Source organism: Notolepis coatsorum (genome assembly GCF_963971535.1).
Source record: "Notolepis coatsorum genome assembly, chromosome: 1".
NCBI lineage: Eukaryota > Metazoa > Chordata > Actinopteri > Aulopiformes > Paralepididae > Notolepis > Notolepis coatsorum.
Window position 1 is genome coordinate 152,928,754 of NC_140165.1, and position 21,271 is coordinate 152,950,024.

The window sequence follows — 21,271 nt, forward strand, 5'->3', positions numbered from 1 at the left end:
TGGTAAAGCACTACGGCCGAAAGTGGGAATCAGGTAGGAAGTCCCGCCCCTGAAATCACGACACGGTGCTCATGAAAATGTATTCCCCCCAGAAACAACCTTGTTATCGCCTCCCTCGACAGGCTGACAGACCTGCTTGTTGTTTGTTTCGCTGGGGACTATAAACAGATCAGGGGGTGCCCGGAAAGCCTGTAGCCGGTATTTCTGTATTTCCGATTCACATTTTAGGAGGCATAGCTTTACCAGCCTACTTTCCCGGTGAGAATGCGCTGCCAGGCTGGCTGCCGGCTGCCTGCACATGTGTCGGAGGAAAGCATGTGACAGTCTCCGGCCTCCCGGACCAACAGTAGGGGGGGGGGGGGGGGGGGCGGGTGCGCAACAACCAGGAAGGGGGTTGGGAATTGGCATAACGACTAACAGTGGGATGGGAGACAAATCGGAAAAAAGGAGGGGGAAAAAGATAATAAAAAAATTTAAAAATTATCCTACAATCTGGCTTTATACAGGGAAACAATAATTTGGTGTTATAAGATGTACTTATTTCTTGATAAACAGTAGTTCAACCTGACGGAGGGGGCGAGCCACAATAACAACACGGGCAATCACAGTCTTTCTCGCTGACTTTATTCTTTCACAGTGGCCTCCAACCCAATTTGCCTCCATCTGGGAAGGAAAGCAGCCTGCACTGTGAGCCTCCCCACGTCCCACATCCACACAGGCAGGATGCACATCATACCGAACTCTTGGACTCCTACATTCATTGGCAGTCATTACCCTTAATTTTTTTTTATATATATAAAGTTCACATCACTTTCACTGGTGATCGTTTCCTTATGAAAAATAAGCTGCTATGAATATAAAAGCATTCACTTCAACAGTTATTACATAAATATTATGCACCTGGCTATGAGTTTCATAGGCATAGAAAAAGAAATACTACATTATTTCATATGTACAGTATTATTTGAGTGAATATGGATATCAAGCATGTGTAAATAACACATACTTACACATGCAGGACCCAGCATTACTCATTACTCATACTATTCATAAAATGATTGTGTAACTTGATAGGGGCATAAATAATGATAAAATACCTAGGAACAAGTAGTTAATAGTTACTGAGTTACTTTGTTTTTGAACTAGAGCAGTTTGAAGATAGGGCTTTGAGAGTCAAATGGATAGTTCTTTACTGAATGTGTCAGTGGAAAGCAATATACTGTATAAGCCATTCTGGAAGCATTTCCATACGCTGCCACACAGATATAAAATCTGAGACTTGAGGGACTGATGATTACTCTACAGTTCAACGTAGGTCCTCATTAGTGCCGCCTAATATCATTATTATTGCCCCCCCCCCCAAAGTGTCACCAGTGATTGTTGTGATACACACTTAATTTGGGATCCAGAGGCTTACTTCTAGTGTTTCAGTTAAAGTGTCCAAATGTATCATCACAGTGAGCCATCTGAAGTGGTCATTAGTTGTTCAGATGGCCGAGGCAGGTGTGTTATGGGAGCTATTGTCTAAGGAATCATTTAATCTCTAATCCCATGCTGTGATATTATTTGTTTGAGCCCTTTAATGATGGTCATTCAGTTTGTTTGATGATGCTTGCTCTGCTGATGCAGATGGCGATATTATGCTGAGACCGCAGCACCAGGGAGGCTCTCGTGTGATCATATGGCCTACTTGTTAGACTAGCTAGCTAGATAGTCTAGACAGCCTCCTTGCAGTGGTGGAAAGTAAAGAAAAAAAGCTCTTAAGTACAATGTTAAGGTACTTGTACTTTACTTGAGTATTTCTTTTTTACTTTTACTCCAGTACAATTGAAAGGAAATATTGTACTTTGTATTCCACTACATTTATCTGAACCCATCGGTTACTAGTTACTAGAAGAAACAGATTTTGACTACAAGACGTGGCAAAAGATGATGAAGACAATGTACTTTCAAATTTGAAACCTGCCAAACGTCAAGAGGACGTAATCAAAACCAGCATATCTGGACCACGTACCACTTTAACATAACCTACTTTAACATAATAGAGGTCAGCTATGATGAATTGAAAATGGGGGACCCTGATGTAAACAAGACGAAAGTCTTTCTCTGGTCTGCATCCCCTTAACAATTGTATGTATTGAGCTGTACTGTACTGTACCCATTCTGCAATCTGTTAATAAAGTTTTCAATCAATCAATCAATCAGTGGAGCGGGGATTACACATTACCAAGCAAGGAAAAGTAAAAATGTTACTTTCACTTTTGATACTTAAATACATTCAATATCAAATACTCTACTTTCACTTAAGTAGTGGAATGGAGGACCTTTACTTTCACCATCGTAATAATTGATTTGGGTATTTCTACCTTTACTTAAGTAAAGGAACTGTGTAGACTGGTTAGTTAGACTTTGGTCTTGGTTCCTGCCATTGTTTTATTCTATATACAAGTTGATGTTTATGTGTTTCAATGTAATGTTATGAGAGGTATCAGGTATTTTCAGGGTCACAGAAATGCAAGTGTATATTTCTTGGCTCAGTCTAGGGAGGCATGTATTGTGAAGACCAAACATTCTAATAACTTGTGTCCAACTTGCACAATAAATATTTGCGGCATTCTATAACCAAAACAGGATTCTTTTTTTAATAGTCATTGGTGAATGGAAGTAGTCATACAGACCACAATGACCGCAACAGAAACACTTAACGATGTCAAATTCCAAACAACATATCTGACCAGTAGGGACAAGCAGAGAACTCAATGGAATGTCTGCTTTTACGCCGTCACGCCCTCGACGTACAACGGCATCTGGCTTGTATTTACCACAAGAAGACACAAAGACACAGGAGACGGTATAATAAAAAAAAAAACGTGTTTTCAAATGGAAAATGACCGTAATACAGTCTACAATGACATTTAGGACAAAGGTCGAGACATATCCATGAAGAATACATAGAGTATAATGTTAAACAGAAATAATAACCACACAGCACATACAGTACAGACAGAACAAACTTGTGCAGTGGATTGTTGCTCTAACAAAAAAAGATGGGAAAACCTACAGTCTGGTTATACCATAACCAGTTGCATCATGGTTAATCCAAGATTGTCAGTCTGCAAGTTGCAGAAGTAATTTCCTCTACCCAGTTCAGAGATTGATATTTTTCACTGGTTTCTAATCCGTAATTATTAGCAGGACAGCAAGTGGATGCGATCACTGAGTAGGACATCAATTTATAGACTAAGAGTGCACCAGTACCAGTATCGTAAGGGTAAAATACTTTGTTCTTTGTATTGATGAAGGCCACAGATGCCAAGAAATAGGTGTTAAGTACAATGGTATTTGATGATAATTAGATTATAATAAGATGTTTATCTTTCAGTTACATAAAAAAATACAATGGGAGATTGGGAATTTGATTACATTGAAAGTAAAACATTTACTGTAACTGTCTGTACTGTAACTGTATAAACTGTATAAAATGCTTTGTCACACAAATTTCTACTGAACATTTAAAGAAATGGGTGAATATCAAGTACTCGTTTGGCTACTCAGTATTTGTGAGTACTCAAAATAAAGTACTTGGAGGCTATGGAAGAACTGTCAAGGGATCAAACCGGATGATGAATTTACTACATGACCAGCAAACACTCTTGAACTCAGAAGAGCGATTCACAAGGCTTCTCTCGGACACCCGTGTAAATCACACCTCCCATTACTGAGTCATAATTTCGGCGAAAGTAAGAAGGATTTATCAATCTCAGGTCACTACTAGCGTAAATCTCTCCCAGTGTGAATCTCCCTGTAGACGTTACAACTGATCAACGCCTTTACGACACAAAGATAAAAACTACAAATGGACAATGTAGACTATGATGTATTGTCAATGTATAAAAAAGAAAATAAATGTTCATTCAAAAGGTATGCATTTTTATAAATATATTTGATTTCATCCAAACCTATTCAACTCTTTATTATTATTATTATTATTATTATTATTATTATTATTATTATTATTATTATTATTATTATTATTATTATTATTATTATTATTATTATTATTATTATTATTATTATTATTATTATTATTATTATTATTATTATTATTATTATTATTATAAAACACTTTCTTTGGGTTGATCCTTGCCAACAACAACCAACTGAGATGACGAGGGGACATCTGCATAGGCTTGCACCAGTGCTTTTAGACGTGAGCTCCTGATACAGACATCTCTTGACACTGTGCCACACAAACACAACATCACATACGTACGCTTGGAGAGTCCAGGTGCATCAGACATATACCCACAATCACACAGTTGTTATGAACGGAGTCACAGATATGAATCTAGCCTAAACGGAAGCCCTAGAGCTAGGAAATAATAGTGCCCACTCAAATTCGAAGCAATGGAGGAATGGAGGTAGACCTTTTGTATTAGTGTTATATCACTCTTTGACTATTCATAATGGAGCTAGAATTTCTGTATACGAATGGGCCTCGACCCATTTGGGTTTCAACTGGTTAACATGGCAATTGTTGGGACAATGTAGAGGTCGACTTTCCCATGAGTGCAGGAGAATAATAGCATTTCATCTCCTCTTTTCGCACGCTGATGTAAACAATTGTGAAGATTTGGTCAACTAGGAGGATTACTGATATTATCAGGATAATGTTGACAGTTGTACATATTCATCAACAAATGTTGTGGTCAAATGTCAAATATGACATGAATTGTAGAAAAACATACCATCTGGACAGAAGCTACCGCTAACTGGACTACTGCCAAAATATTTATTCAGACGCAGGAGATAAACATGAAGGCCAGGTAGAATCCACCATAGACCTGAGATAGTTGCAATGAAAAGTCGGATAGGCTGGTTATTTTTATACATTCACTCAATTTAATGGTCCCTTTGTCCTCTTCTGGTTTCATTTAGAATAACTTGAGGCTTGTAAATGCTGTGTTTTATGCTCTAATAAAGTGCATGAATTTGTTCGTTTTTTCAGTGACAAATGTTTCAATAAAGTGTTATCAGTCAAAGCTAATGGTATGGTACCGATGAATCCAATTCAATGACTGGGGACCACCAAGGCCTCATGTTATATCCCTGAACATACGAATAAACCTGAGACAGATCCTGAGTCAGCTGTAGCAACACTGGTCCCTACCCAGAGATTGGTCGTTGTCTTTCTATGGAGGTTTTCTTACCTAGAAACCTGTCCCAACCATCTTCTATCCCCATCTTCGGTGTCCCAGATCTCCCCAGACTCCTTGGCCTGATAACTGGGATACATATCAGTTTGTACACAGTGACCCCCCCCCCCCCACCATCTCGAGATTTGGCAGTGGCGTACTACTGATGGTAGGAGGCACTACAAAGGAACCTTCCTGGAGGTAAACCTTGTGACCCTGTTCATGTGTAAACTCAATAGATTTTAATGAGCGGAGGAACTGAAGCCAACTCCTCTGGGGATATCTTACGACTCTGCTCTCTCTCTCTCTCTCTCTCTCTCTCTCTCTCTCTCTCTCTCTCTCTCTCTCTCTCTCTCTCTCTCTCTCTCTCTCTCTCTCTCTCTCTCTCTCTCTCTCTCTCTCTCTCTCTCTCTCTCTCTCTCTCTCTCTCTCTATCTCTCTTCGTCAGTATCTGTAAGGTAAGGAAAGCAGTTATGGGACATATAAAGTGCAAAATGACCCCCCCCCCTCATTAGCCCCCCCTGTCTGTAGGTGTGTGTCAGAGCCTTTGGCTCTACATCATCATTACCCTAGTCCTCTCTCTTTCCTCTGTCTGCCTCTCCCTTCCCTTGTCTGTCTCTTTTCGTCTCTGGGTTCAGTTCTTTTTGAAGAAGGAGAAGAGCCTCTTGTCTCCATCGGAGAGGCCGTGAGCTCGTCGGGGAGGCTGAGCACTGCGGGACCCTGAGGCCCCTGACAGGGAGTAATGGGCAGAACGCCACTCGTCCTGATGCTTGTCCATCAGCTGTTGATCAATCACTCTGTGCATGTCATCCTAGGAGAGGGAGCCACAGAGAGAGAAAGAGAGAGAGAGAGAGAGAGAGAGAGAGAGAGAGAGAGAGAGAGAGAGAGAGAGAGAGAGAGAGAGAGAGAGGGGAAATGAGTGGCAGAGAAAATAACCATGTGATAGGAAGATAGAAGAAGGAAAGGATAGAAAGAGAGGGAATGTGATGGGATGTTTGAGGAGACGCAGGGGTATGGAAGGAAAGGGGATAGGAGGTTACCGGACAGAGTGATAGACTTGGATGATGATGGTGGTAGTGGTGGTCGGTGCTTTCAATGGACAGGCAGCTGGAATGGGCTTTTATCTGCTGAGTCAGCAAAACCGTAGCATGGAATGGCTCCGAATGGCATAGTAAAGAATCAGAAACAAGGGGGTGGTTGACGGCTAGAGGTGGCACACCTAAGCTCACCTCTAAGGCAGGAGGGGGGGTACCACGGGGGAGAAAGGGTGGTACGGAGGCTGAGAAAAGGCCACTAGATCAGAAACCACAAGAGCCACACAGTAAACAGCCCTGAGGAGGCAAACTGGAGCCGGGGGAAAAAGAGAGGAGAGAGCTTCTAGTTACAGGGGAGGAGAGGAAGGAAGGAAGGAAGGGGAGAGACAATACATTGAGTCCTCAATCTACAGATAATGTTTCCTACAGATAAATAACCCTCCAAACAAACACACAATACACTGAGTCCTCAATCTACAGATAATGGTCCTCATTCTTGAACATGATCGTATGTACCTTTGTAAATATCTTGGTAAAAATGTCGTACCAACAAATTTACAAAAATCCTGAACGCGTGAAACGGTCTCTGTAAGTGGCCAAAATCTTCGCAGCTGGGTTCCCATGAATGAAATACGTCACTCATTCTTAAACTGCAATGCATGTTCTCGTACAACTGCACACACAACTGCATGCACGCACACACACACACACACACGCACACGCACACACACGTAATGTATACGTGCAAAATTAATCGTTCTAGCAAAGTAGGCTTCTATTATTCTAATGACTTGTTTTATTAGGTATTATAGTCCTACTGTAGAACATGACAATAACTGCATGCTTCTCAAGAGCCAATTGTTAATGATACAAATATTGTCGTATTTATTATCATTATAATTATTTAATTCCACGGATGTCTGCAGTATCAGCAATCCCTAATGACTTGTCCCAGAGAAAGCTGTTGAAAACAAGAACACCAGGTTTTTTCGAGTTTGTAAATCCTACATAAATCCTACAACGAATTTACAATACGCAGCCGTTCGAGAATGCCGAATAAGTACGTAAATCGAGTTACAAAGGAATTCCTTGGTAACTTTTACGTATGTCCGTTCGAGAATGAGGACCAATGTTTCCTAGAGATATATGCCTCCAAACAAACACACAAACATGTAACTGCATCTTTTTTTATTGCAGTTGTTTGAGTCTTTTGATATAAAAATTGAGAGATGATAATCTCTTTGTTTATTCAGATCCCCATAAATTGTCATTCAGGTGACAACTATTCCACATGTCAAATAAAATCATGGATAATTTCCCAAATCCTTAACCCAAAGAAGGCTCCGGTGCACAAAGGTCATATTGCTTCTTTTGATCACGCAGTGTGAGGAGTAACGTGTCCATGTAGTAAGTATCTTCATCAGAGTCAAAAAACAAAGATGAAGACCAAAGGTGAAAATAAAGAAAACAATGTTTGCTAGTGGAAACATAGCACTGCTTAATAAAAACATGCATTATGACCTGTGTGCTCCAGTAGTGTATTCTTTGGCTTCAGTCTTTGTGTTATCCAGAGACCCCTTACGATTAGTCAGTCCTACTCTAAAGGCACCAGAGACTCCTGGCTACAAGTCAGTCTTACTCCTATAACACTACCTTTGCAGAGTGGCTGAAGAGCATGAAACCTGAGAGTAAATTGACTGACTCAGTGCATGTACATATTTTTACATATTGTGGAAATGACGGTCTATTTCAACAATTAATTTGTATGTAACTTTCTCCTAAATTAAGAAATTATACATTAGGCTATATAACGTTATAATTACAATGCATAGTGGTACGAGACAAATTCATACGCATCTAAATTCATAAGTTACTCGTGTTTGAAACATATTGTGATTGATATCGCCTCTACCACACATCAACTTTGGAGTCACATCCTCTCTTAATCTCACACCTGCTGTGACCCTTGACCCACCTGCCACGCCTCCAGCTGCTGTGAAAGGTTGACCTTCTGCTGGATGGCATCCAGGAGCTGGCTGTTGAGAGACATGATGTCTATCTTACATTTAGCCAGCTCCATCTCCACCGCTTTCTTTCTGTAAGACACACAGCCAAACGTGAAAAAACCTGATTAGAAATGTCCTACTAATGACAAATTATGGCATTAATGACTGAGTCTCTTGCATAGAGACTCTACAATAGTGTACTAGTAATATAGATGCCTACCTATGTACTGTAATTGTGTCTGGAAGATATGCAATAAATATAACTTAGAACATATACTGTATTAGGCCCAAGAAGTACATTATATAACAATTTAAAGCTACTTATAATTGATACACTTTAGCATATTTGTCATCCTCAGTCCTCTGTCCTCCTATGCTGTGTTATCCTGCTATGGTCGTACTTAGCTATAGCCTCATCTCTGTCTCGTATAGCACTCTGGAGCTGTTCACTGGGCTCTCGGACTTCAGCCATAGCTCTCATCCGTTCACTCTCCTCCCGGACGGAACACATCTCTACAGAGAGCAGCGCCATCTGCAGGATAGAGGGTTAAGGACACAGGAAACTCATTAATTGATTGATTGATTGAAAACTTTATTAACAGATTGCAGAATGGGTACAATACAGTACGGCTCAATACAAAACAAACTGCTAAGAGGATGCAGACCAGAAAAAGACTTTCATCTTGTTTACATCGGGGTCCCCCATTTTCAATTCCTCTTTTTTTTTATCTACTTTTTCTCCCAATTTTCTATTTTTCTCCCTTCCCCAATTTCGTATTATCCAATTCTACCCTCCCCTGTCTCGAACGTTGTTAGGCCATGCCTCCCACAAGCCGGCTGCAATGTGGACGAAGCCTTGCATCACGTGTCCCCTCCGGTACTCGAGGAGGCAGCCCTTGCATCTTTTCACCTGAACAGCGCAATCTCTCAGCAGCGAGGGTCTGCGTGGGAGGGACACGCCGCCCTTGTTGCTTCCTGATTCTACTGCGCAGGCGCACCAACCGACCTGTAGGAGTCGCTGTCCACAACGTCCGATCCCCACCCACCAGCTTCTCCACCCCCTAATACTGCCAATTGTATTAGTATGAATGACCAGCCAAGCTGGTAGCAACGCCGAGAGCTGGGCTCGAACCCAGCATCTCCTGCGTTGGTGGCGAGCGCCTTGCCCACTGCGCCACCTAGCCACCCATTTTCAATTCCTCATGACATTTATGACATACACGACAAACAGATATACAGAACTGTGTAGTAAAGAGAGATCATAAAAAATATATACATCCGAAAGGGAAGAAACTGTACATTGGTGGGGAGGGAGGATTTGGACATTTACAGGGGCCAGTTTCTAATTGCAGCCACCCATAGGTGCTCTTTGAGAGTGGTTTTGAAGGAGGGTAGGGATTCACATTCCTCAAGACACAGCTCTCGTAAATTCAAGATCACATCCAATCTTTCTTGAGTGGAAAAAAAAAATGCAACGGTGACCCGGTGTTGTGTGCATGATGTGCATGCTCGTGTCTATGCTCGCTTGTCTGCATAGCAGACAGAAGATGCTATATAGAGGTTGCCTGCCTGACTATGTCAAATGTGTACATAGACCTGTTCACTGTTTACAAACATACCGTGTTCGAGCCAATCAGCAATACCGTGACTAAGTTTTTGTGCATTTCTGTGGTGGCAGCTGGTACCTGGTTGTGTAGCTGTAACAGCTCCTCTTCACTGCTGCATGTTTTGTACTGCTCGGCCTCATAGAGATCTCTGACTTCTCTCAGCTCCTCCCCCAGCCTCCTCACCTGCTCCTCCAGAGCCTCCTCGTCACTCCGCCGGGAACCCTGCACACAGAAGCCATCGCGGTTATCACTACACACTAGGGTTATTGTAGTTTTAACATTCTCATTTGTTTTTAATTTTTGTTTTCAATTCAGTTTAGTTTCAGTTTGTTTCCAGAATGGGTTGGTTAGTTTTAGTTGTGTTTTTATAGTTTTAAATAGTTTAGAAGGTATTATAGGTAGGTGTAATACAAACACATCACTTTATGAAGGTTATTGACAGTTGTGTAGTGTAGACATCCCAGTCTCAATAAATATATGCACCAATACCAATACCACCAAGAACAAGTTGCAGGTTGAAAAAACCCTCAGCTCGGAACTAGGCAAAATCTGCATATGGCTCGCTGATAACAAACTATCATTACACATGGGCAAAACAGAGTCCATTCTCTTCGGTTCAAATAACAAACTCAGCAAGACCGACGGCTTCTCAGTTGCAGTGGGTGACAATATTGTCACAAGGAAAGACGAAATTACCTACCTGGGTTCCATCCTAGAGGCAAATCTTTCCTGTGACAAAATGGTATCCAATGTAATAAAAAAAGTCAACCAACGAACTAGATTCTTGTACCGGATCTCCTCTCTGGTAAACAAGAATACCCTGAAGACTCTGGCAGGAGCACTCATTCAAGGGTACTACGACTATGCGTGCACCTCATGGTACCAAAGCACCTCAAAGGCGCTTAAAACAAAATTACAAACATCACAAAACAAACTGGTCAGACTACTACTTGACCTTACCCCCAGAACCCACCTCACCCCTGCTCACTTTGACAACCTAGGATGGCTTAGAGTAGACGACAGAGTACAGCAAATTGCAATGGGCCTGGTCTACAAGATACACTATACGACTAAGGTACCCATGTACATGTCAAAATACTTCCCAAAGGTCAGTGAATACCACAACCACTACACCAGAGGAAGCTCAACAAATCATGTTAAACCCAGATTCGGCTCAAACAAGGGACTAAACACGTTTCGCAATTATGCCACATCAATGTGGAACGCCCTACCCAAAGCTGTAAAGGAATGTGAATCCCTACCCACATTCAAAACTGCTCTTAAAGAGCACCTACGGGAGGCTGCAATTCGAAACTGGCCACCGTAAATGCCCAAAACCCCCACCACCTCCTAATAGACAGTCTCCTCCCCACCGCATGTATATATTCCCTTCCCGCCGTATGGATATTTCTCTCCCACCCACCCACCCACCCCCTCCTAATGTACAGTCCCCTCCCCATCATATGTATATACTCTGTCAGGATCTAGGGGTAACAGTACTGTATATTTGAATACCGTTTATGTCACAAATGTATCAGTACTAAATACCTATATGTCCCTATGCCATAAATGTCTATATGAATTGAAAATGGGGGACCCTGATGGAAACAAGACAAACGTCTTTTTCAGGTCTGCAGCCCCTTAACAATTGTGTGTATTGAGCCGTACTGTATTGTACCCATTCTGCAATCTGTTAAATAAAGTTTTCATTCATTCATTCATTCATTCATTCATTCATTCATTCATTCATTCATTCATTCATTCATTCACCTCCTCAAGCTAACTGTGTTGACAAATATGACCAAATTTACAAAGACTAAAACTAAAGAAATGTTAAAGGAAAACTCCAACATTTTGGGGAATTAGCTTATTTAACATCTTCCCTGGAGTTAGACAAGAAGATACATACCTTTTTTGTCTCTGTGCGTGCATTTAGCTTAGGGAACAGTCGCTCCGTTAGCGTAGCTTAGCTTCATCACTGGAAGTGGGGGGGTTTTAGAGCCTGACGTTCCCTACAATGCCCTACAGTCACCAAATACACTCCAAATACAACTCCAAAACGTTCCTGTAAACGTGTTGTGACCTGTGTATTTACCACGTGGAGAAATAAAAAATAATTGAATTAGACAATTACGTTTTCTAAGCAGATATACTCGGAACAATTTTTTGCCGAACGACTCCTCTCTGAGCGCAGTCAGTGATTTCTACGTGGAAGCCGTGTTTGTTTACATTCTCATTCATTCAAAGGATCCGAACCGATTGAAGTTTATGGATACCATGACTTAAAATCCTCTTACCTTGATGATTAAAAGCCTCCCCAATTTAGAAAACAGTAATCCAATGGCTGGTATTGATAATATACTACTAACTACTGCACGCTCTGAGCTAACTGGAGCTAACACTAAAGCTAATATAATGACTTCCTTTCTGGGGGGTTTCAAAATAAAAGAGCGACGTCTATAGCAGCGGAATACGTTTATTTTGTACATTATCTAACGTTAACACGAACCTAAACTAACGTTACAACTAACCTATAGTTAGTTTAGGTTCGTGTTAACGTTAGATAATGTACAAAATTAATCGTCAAGGTAAGAGGATTTTAAGTCATGGTATCCATAAACTTCAATCGGTTCGGATTCAATTATTTTTTATTTCTCCACGTGGTAAATACACAGGTCACAACATGTTTACAGGAACGTTTTGGAGTTGTATTTGGAGTGTATTTGGTGACTGTAGGGCACTGTAGGGAACGTCAGGCTCTAAAACCACCCCACTTCCAGTGATGAAGCTAAGCTACGCTAACGGAGCGACTGTACCCTAAGCTAAATGCACGCACAGAGACAAAAAAGGTATGTATCTTCTTGTCTAACTCCAGGGAAGATGTCAAATAAGCAAATTTCCCAAAATGTTGGAGTTTTCCTTTAAGTATATTTTAGTACACAATATAGTTTCAGTTTTCAGTAAAAAAAAAGTCTAGTTTAAATGTTATTTCAGTTAACTCAAATCTTTTTTCATACCTAGTTTTAGTTTAGTTTTCGTTAACTATAATAACCTTGCTACACACACACACACACACACACACACACACACACACACACACACACACACACACACACACACACACACACACACACACACACACACACGTACACGCTAGCACACATGCAAGCGAGCAGCCACACACACTCACACACCCGCAAGCATATACTGTACATACACTAGCACAGGGGTTCCCAAACTTTTCAGGCCAGGGCCCAGAAAATAAGGCGTCAGAGAGCCGCGGCCCAATGCACATCGTCAGGCTTTTTTTTTTTTTTTTTTTGCCAGGCGACCGATTTTTTAAGACAAATATCACTTCAATCCTATTAAGTTAGTTCAAGTTAGTTATTCATTTATATGTGCTATTTATGAGAGGGCTAACTTGTTGCAAAATAATAATGATAATAATAATAGCCTCATTAAAATACTATTGTTGCTTCGGTTGTTTTCAGCGTTTTATGTGCATAATCTGTTATTTAGTTCGAAATGTTCGTTGAAATAAGTAGATTTTTCATTTTTGTTTATTTATTAAGTTAATATAAAACCATATAGTCACATTTTAGAATACAATAGAATAGAATTTTAGAATACAACTAGAAACACTGTCCTGGCCTGCTTCTAAGTTCAGTGGCCTGACAAAAATAAATAAAAATAATTTTTCTTTTTTTTTTTTTTTTTTTATCATCTCGCGGCCCACCCGTGGCTGCTCGCGGCCCACCTTTGGGTCGCGACCCCGACTTTGGGAACCACTGCACTAGCACACATACACACACACACACACACACACACACACACACACCATATTTCACCTTTATTTCACATCATTAAGTCATTAAGAACACATTCTTATTTTCAACGGTAGCCTGGCAAGAGACAAGAGTCACTTAACACATTCAGCGCCAATAACGAGTACACTAGTTTTTAGATCCTTTCATCTTTTTCCTCTGATCCCTGTTCTAAATCATCATCCGGAACATTCTAGCCGTCCCATGCTCGTTTGTATACCATCATGTATACAGTCCGAAGATCCTCAAGAACTTCTACTCATGCACAATAGAGAGCATCCTGACTGGTAACATCACCTCCTGGTTTGGGAATAGCACCGCACAAGACTACAGAGAGTGGCCCGTTCAGCCGAACACACAATTGGAGGTGGGCTTCCCACATTTATAACAAGCGTTGCAGGGCCAAGGCTAAGAGAATAATCAAAGACTCTAGTCACCCAAACAACTGCCTCTTTGAACTGCTGCGGTCAGGCAAACGCTACCGGAGTCTCGTGGCTAGTACAGAGAGACTCAGAAGGAGCTTCTATCCCCAGGCCATCAGGATGCTTAACGACAATGACACTATGTAACAACCCATCATCTACACTCACTGCACACACATCCACATGTACACACTCCCTTTAAACAAACACTCACCTTACCACTCACTTTACTCACTTTAGACACTTTATATTTATCTATTATTAAAGAGATTTGCACTACATTCATACCGCATTTGCACCATACCCTAAGTTTTGTACCTCATCTAATTTCTGCATTGTACCTCACTGTTACTCATTTTACTCTGTATTGTATATTGTATATATGTATATTGACTGAACATCCCTTTACTTACTTTTTACTTACTTCATTCTCTGCCACCACTTTGATCATCCTAAACCATTCTCTGCCAGCGCTATTTGTCTATGGAGATGTTCACCTTCTTTGCAGGGCTATAACTTTTTAAATTGTATTGCTAAATTGACATTACTATGGCCCATTCAACATCAATTATCTATCGTTCAGGATGTAGGAACGTTTGACTTTTTCATTCACACATTCATACGAAAATACCGTCTAGAGTATAAATATGTTTTTATCGTTTTCTGCAGTATTTCATAGAACGTGAGATATAGGCATAAATCAAATGCATACCGTATATTAGATTATCAAATGCAGTTTGATACCGATCCATGCTATATTAAAAATGTAAACTGTACATGGTCCTAAACGTTATGACTGATCATCTGCGGGTGAACGGAGGGGGGGGGGGTCGTTTATAATTCCGTGACCGACGTTAAATGATTTATGTAGTATGGGTGATATATTGATCAGAGCAGTTTGTATCGAAAATGATAAAGAAAAACGCTGAAACTCACGTCCGTCTCCTCGTACCGTTGGGCGATGAGAGTGGAACAAACAGATCCCAGTTATGTGGTGGGGATCGAGGCAATCCAGTTCCGGTTTGTATAATACTAATATACGCCCAAGTCATGTTGTTTATTGAGTTATGGCAACGATCCATGTCCACGGTGTGTGGATTGAGTCCCGGGACGATAAACGAGTGGCCGGACGGAATTAAGGGACGGACCGAGCTGAAACGGGCATTTCCGGTTTGGCAACTCGCCGATCGGCCACCAGGTGGCGGTATTGAAGCGTTGCAGAGTTGTGATGGCTCCCTCAGCATAAGACAAGGCTCCGTGGGTGAAATATGAATTCCATGACGAAAATATGAAATATGACCTTGAAACATATTGGCAGACAACGCATGGCGGGCAATAACGCTGAACAGCGATTTTGGCGGGTAATGGGTTAATACATTTTTTTACTTACTTTTTTTTTTACTGTATGTAGCACACTCTCAGCACACATACAGAAACAAGCAACTCATCATAAAGTATTCTGTATTTTGTTGTGACAAATAATAACCAAACTTGAAACTTGTAAACTTCAAGACTAAGTGAGAGCCTTGACCATGTTTTCAGGGGCCTGTCACAATGTCACATGTAGATTGTAAATGTGTACAATGTATCAACCACAGTACCCTATTGTAACAAAGGAGCTTAGTGTACTAAATTAGTACAGTGCCACGCGTCATCGTAGATGTGTAGGACTTGACATACCGTGGACTCATTGCCATCGAGGAGGTTCTGTGTGAGTCTTCGTAGCTCCAGTAAGCTGGCATGTAGGCTCCCAGTAGGCACGTCCTTGGCTGAGGACGTCTCGGAGGACTCGTCCATGGACGAGTCAGTGGACAAGGCTGAGTCTGTGATGTCGTTACCGCGCAGATGGGAGCAGAGCGCGCGCACCTGACAGTAGGCTTCCCAGAGCTGCAGGCGCATCTAGAGATGGAGAGATGGACAGAGGGTCACATGCAATGATTGATGCACTCCTAATCTCTTAGGTGTGTGTGTGTGTGTGTGTGTGTGTGTGTGTGTGTGTGTGTGTGTGTGTGTGTGTGTGTGTGTGTGTGTGTGTGTGAGATGGAGAGATGGACAGAGGGTCACATACAATGATTGATTGATTGATTGAAAACTTTATTTAACAGATTGCAGAATGGGTACAGTACAGTACGGCTCAATACATACAATTGTTAAGGGGATGCAGACCAGAGAAAGACTTTCGTCTTGTTTACATCAGGGTCCCCCATTTTCAATTCATCCTAACATTTATGACATACACACAACATACAAATATACAGTAGTTACATCGAGACATTTATGACATACAACAAGATATACAAATATACAGTACTGTTTAAGAGACAGAGTTTCTAAAAGAGAATATATACATTTGACAACAACAAAACAACAAAAGGCCCAGAAGAGGATGTTCTTCCTACGTCAGCTGAGGAAGTTCAGGCTGTCGAGGACTATGATGGTCCAGTTTTACACTGCCATCATCCACATACAATGATTGATGCACTCCTAATCTCTTAGGTGTGTGTGTGTGTGTGTGTGTGTGTGTGTGTGTGTGTGTGTGTGTGCGTGAGTGTGTGTGTGTGTGTGTGTGTGTGTGTGCGTGAGTGTGTGTGTGTGTGTGTGTGTGTGTGTGTGTGTGTGTGTGTGTGTGTGTGTGTGTGTGTGCGTGAGTGCGCGCGTGTGTGTGTGTGTGTGTGTGTGTGTGTGTGCGTGAGTGCGCGCGTGTGTGTGTGTGTGTGTGTGTGTGTGTGTGTGTGTGTGTGTGTGTGTGTGTGTGTGTGTGTGTGTGTGTGTGTGTGTGTGTGTGTGTGTGTGTGAGTGTGTGTGTGTGTGTGTGCGTGAGTGCGCGCGTGTTCACCTGCTCTCTCTCCTGCTCCTGCTCCTCCTGCTCCATGCTCTGCTCTATCTCACACAGCAGACTGGAGGGGTGAGGGCTCCGGCCCTGGAGGCTCTTCTCCTCGTGCAGCTCCTCTAGCCGGGCACTCAGCTGCCTGTGAGACACCTGCACCTCTTGGAGCACCAGCTGGCTCTGGTGCAGCTGGGTAAAATACCAAACAGCAACGACAGAGAGATCAGTCCAAAAGGAAAGTCCAAAGTGGTCATGACAAGATCAGACAGGAACAACAACAATCATATATAAACATAAATAGATCATGCATTTTGGGGATCAGGACCCAATGTGGGGTCTTCTGATATGAACATTTGGTCTCTCACAAAGAAAAAGAATCCTGTAATAATAGCTGAGCATTTTTTTTTTTATGAAAAACTTCCACCGGTGGCTTTTGGACTGAAGAGAAGCCACCGTGAAAAGTTGTGGGATCTGGATTGTGAATGAGTCACACAATAACTGCTGTCCCCCTGTGATTCATTTAAATACAACACAGGACAGTTTTCCAGTGTTTTTAAAGTCCCTTGAATTTTCTAAACTTAATATGCCAAAAGAAAGTTGGGTGCCCGTGTGGAACCCTTCATTGACCATATTAACACTGTGGCCATTTTGCTCTTATGAACAGGGTGGAAAGGAACCCAACCTGAGCATGACAAGAGCAAAAGGGCCACCGTGTGAATATGGTCAATTCAGTCAAACCTGCATCTCATCCTCTACCTGTAAGTCCTTCTCGTGACACTGTTTATCCAACACCAGTGTGCGTTCCCTCAGGTCATCCACGGTGTTCTGCAGCAGATCGTTCTCCTCTAGCACAACATGGACCCGATGCTCCAGCTCCATCTTCCTCTCCGACAACATCTTAATCTGGCAGGAGGACACACCGCCACAGGACACAGGTTAGACATCGCACCGTGGGAGTTGAGCACAGAAGAGGAGAGGAACTGACGAGCGTTTTTGATGTTCAGCTCAGAGTGTAGATAGAGAGGTAGCCTACTGTAGCCGTGGACCTAATTAAAGACCAACCATCAACCATCAACTTGTTATTCTCCTGACTCTGTGGCGAGCTGAGCTCTTACACAAGATTAAAAGTACTCCCCTTGGTCCAAAGAATGTTTGTTGCCTAGCACAGGCGTAGGCGTTAGTCGCCACCCTCGTATGCAGGAATGTCTCAGCGATAAGTTTGTATCTCAACAAAACTAACAACAATCAGTTTCCTCGTCGCAGTGACTCAATGCTAGCCTTGAACTGAAGGTTTACATTGAAAGAAGTAGGGCGCAGGACGACAGGGACAATTGTTTTACTGCATCTTTGTAGCTTCCAAGCAGCTTCCCCCATTAAGCAAACATCAGTCCTTACCTCCCCCCTAGTTTTGACCTACATCTGGTAAATCACAGTGCAGGAGTCCTGACATTATGTGAAACGTTTAAACCATATGAGCAGCTACAATGGCAGCTTCTGGGCATCCTTCAGATATCTTTGTTTGACATTGCTATGATAGCGTTGTGCCCGGCAGAGATAATCCATCATCAATCCTTGTCACATTATGCAAGCCGCTGGAATGGTGGGAGCACCCAGACATTGTAGCATTGAGGCTAAATATAGAACGAACGAACGCTAGCTTTTTCACCCAATTACAGTGCAGGCTCTGCAGTGAGTGTTTCTGAGGAGAAGCTGGATGTACGGCTGAACTATTTATATTGTCATCGTGGCACCTTGAGTACCCCAGTCGTCAGAATGATATCATACGTGGATCACTGGATCACTAACATGGCAACACGTCTCACACGTCTCATCAACCAAGCTACGGCATTCATGCTCCACCTCAGGAAACAAGGGTTGACATTTAGTTAAAGGGGAACTATCTTATACATGGCCTTTTCCAGTGTTTAGCATTGTTTTCTGTCTATGTCTCAAATTCTCATTCTGGCGCATTCTTCCAGTTCAGATGAGACAATATCCTCCGCCACTGAACCAAGCCATTCTGAACTTTGGTCCCCTGTGACGGAAGCAGAATTATTTGCATAATGATATGCGTACTTTCTCTCTCTCCCTCTCTATCTCTCTCTCCCTCTCTCTCTCTCTCTCTCTCTCTCTCTCTCTCTCTCTCTCTCTCGCTCGTTCTCTGTCTCGCTCTCTCTCGTATCAGCACTCATGTCAACTTGTTGCAAAATATCATAGCGCACGCTCCCACGCGTATTCCGATCCGTGCAATAATATTCACGGGGTATATATTGTCATTTGAAACAAGTTACCAATGCATTGTCCTGTGGGATTATGCCCCCCCCCCCGCGGCGAAATTAATTAGTCCTCTCTATCTCTCTATCTCTCTATCTCTCTCTCTCCCCCAAAAGGTATCTGCCAGTACGCAGTGCAGTGCAGTGGGAGTATGGGCGGAGCTGTCACTCAAAGTGCATTGGGAGTATGGGTGGAGCCCAGCCAAAAACAGCTTGAAATCTTGAAGGGCAGAACTGCTGCTCTACAGTACTTGATTAGAAATACAAAACAATGAATTCTTTTGAAAAAAAACTTACAGATGTGTTCCATAGACTCACAGGAATTGTGTAAAATTGCCCAAATAGTGAAAGAAATAGTAAGATAGTTCCCCTTTAAAAGGGAAACTGTCCCCATGCTAAACAATATAATAACATGCCTATTTTATAACTATATAAAGAGAACTATATAAATATATACTTTTTAAATATGATATATATATACATTTACATTTAGTCCTTTAGCTGACACCTTTATCCAAAGCAATACAAACTGTACAACAAGTCAGCAGGAGGGGTACACGTCTGGCAAATAAGGGTAAGTGTTTTTTGTTCGTCATTGTTTCTATATATATGTAACGGTTGTCACATAAACCTTAAACTTCGAACCCGGGTCTCCCACGCCGCGGGCAACAACACAGACCACTATACCAAGAGGTGAATTCACTGCTTTGCAACGTGCCTATGTGTCTTTTAACTCATTCAACGCCAGTCACGAGTAAAGTCGGGTTAACTCGCCAACCGTTCAGCGCCAATCACGAGTAAAGTCGGGTTTTAATCGTTATTTCTTTTATTAGCTATATCCATTCATTTTCATCCATCCAGCCTGATGTTATCATTGGGAATGGGTCTGAGCTCGCAAAAGGACAAATACCGCCGCCTACGCCTTCCAGCCGGTATTGCACTCTATTATAAATGGTGTAGTTTCTTTTCAGGGCCGATCTGAGCCGTGCGGGGTTTAAATACTCAGACGAGGCAGGCCTTTACAACGATGGCATGGTACACTAACCCCCGACCTCCCGTTCATGTGTAACGCTCGGTAATGTGGGACGGACCTCCACGAGCAGTATTTGGAATAGCGATCAGATAATTGGATTATTTCTTTTGCATTACATCAGAGACCAGGTAAGGACTCTATATATAAAATCTTGCGTTGATCTGATATTTCTTTCTACCGCGATCGACGCTGTCTGTGTGTGTGTGTGGCTGTTTACCGTTGCGTGCAGAAGGTGGCGGGGGGAGCGCCCCACTACGAGGGCCATTTCATGTATGCATGAGGAAGGATAATAATGATAATCTAGCGTTGATTTCAGGAAGATTTGATAATCAGGCGAAAAATTACAACGTGTTTAGTGTATTCCACTAAAGGGCCATTATCGCGTCTTTTCCTGGGATTACTAAGAATCACCAAAACTATACTCATATTCAAAACGGTATAAAACGGAAATGTACGGATGAAAAAACAATCTGTTTTGTACATGGGTGTATTAGACCCATAGCTATAATATAAGATATATTTTAAGCACTCGCAAATCTCGCAGTCCCCCCATTGATTAAAGCGATGGCGTACTAGCGCTCTCTGGCGCATTAAGCGATGGCGCAGAATGAGTTAAGGGTGAGAGTGAGTTTAACCCATATAGTAGCACCGCTACTCGCCCCAGTCACTTCACAACATCTGAAGTCCATCGTGACTGCGCTTCACGGTACCATCCGTTACACATATATATAAACAAGTACATATATAGGTAACACACCTGGAAATAGCCACAATAACCTTACATTCCAACAGCCATTACACATAATCACACGGCGGCCAATCATATTGCTCTTGTGCCATGCTCAGGTTGGGTTCCTTTCCACCCTGTTCCCTGGCCGCCATCTGAATATTATGTAGTGGGGCAGGGGAGTTGTTACAACGACTCAACATTTCAGTGAAGATTGCGTACAGTCGTGCCTTTTTTCTATCCTTTACAATAAAGACACATGCAGCATGCAGTCCCACCAACACATCCGTTTCAGTAAGCACTCACTTCTAGCCCTTGCTGCT

At 42.1% G+C, this 21,271-nt stretch overlaps 1 protein-coding gene across 1 annotated transcript in view; it reads right to left on the reverse strand.

The window, feature by feature from the left end:
- Positions 1 to 5,721: 5,721 nt before the first annotated feature.
- bicdl1 (BICD family like cargo adaptor 1) overlaps positions 5,722 to 21,271 on the reverse strand; it is a gene marked incomplete at its 5' end in the record, with an annotated part of 37,452 nt that continues 21,902 nt past the window's right edge. Inside the window, 10 exon segments of the mRNA XM_084324205.1 lie at positions 5,722 to 6,006; positions 6,425 to 6,437; positions 6,439 to 6,488; positions 8,205 to 8,325; positions 8,637 to 8,767; positions 9,921 to 10,064; positions 15,769 to 15,987; positions 16,925 to 17,104; positions 17,672 to 17,818; positions 21,255 to 21,266. Of these exon segments, the coding sequence (XP_084180331.1) occupies positions 5,830 to 6,006; positions 6,425 to 6,437; positions 6,439 to 6,488; positions 8,205 to 8,325; positions 8,637 to 8,767; positions 9,921 to 10,064; positions 15,769 to 15,987; positions 16,925 to 17,104; positions 17,672 to 17,818; positions 21,255 to 21,266 (1,194 nt within the window). The 3' untranslated portion in view covers positions 5,722 to 5,829.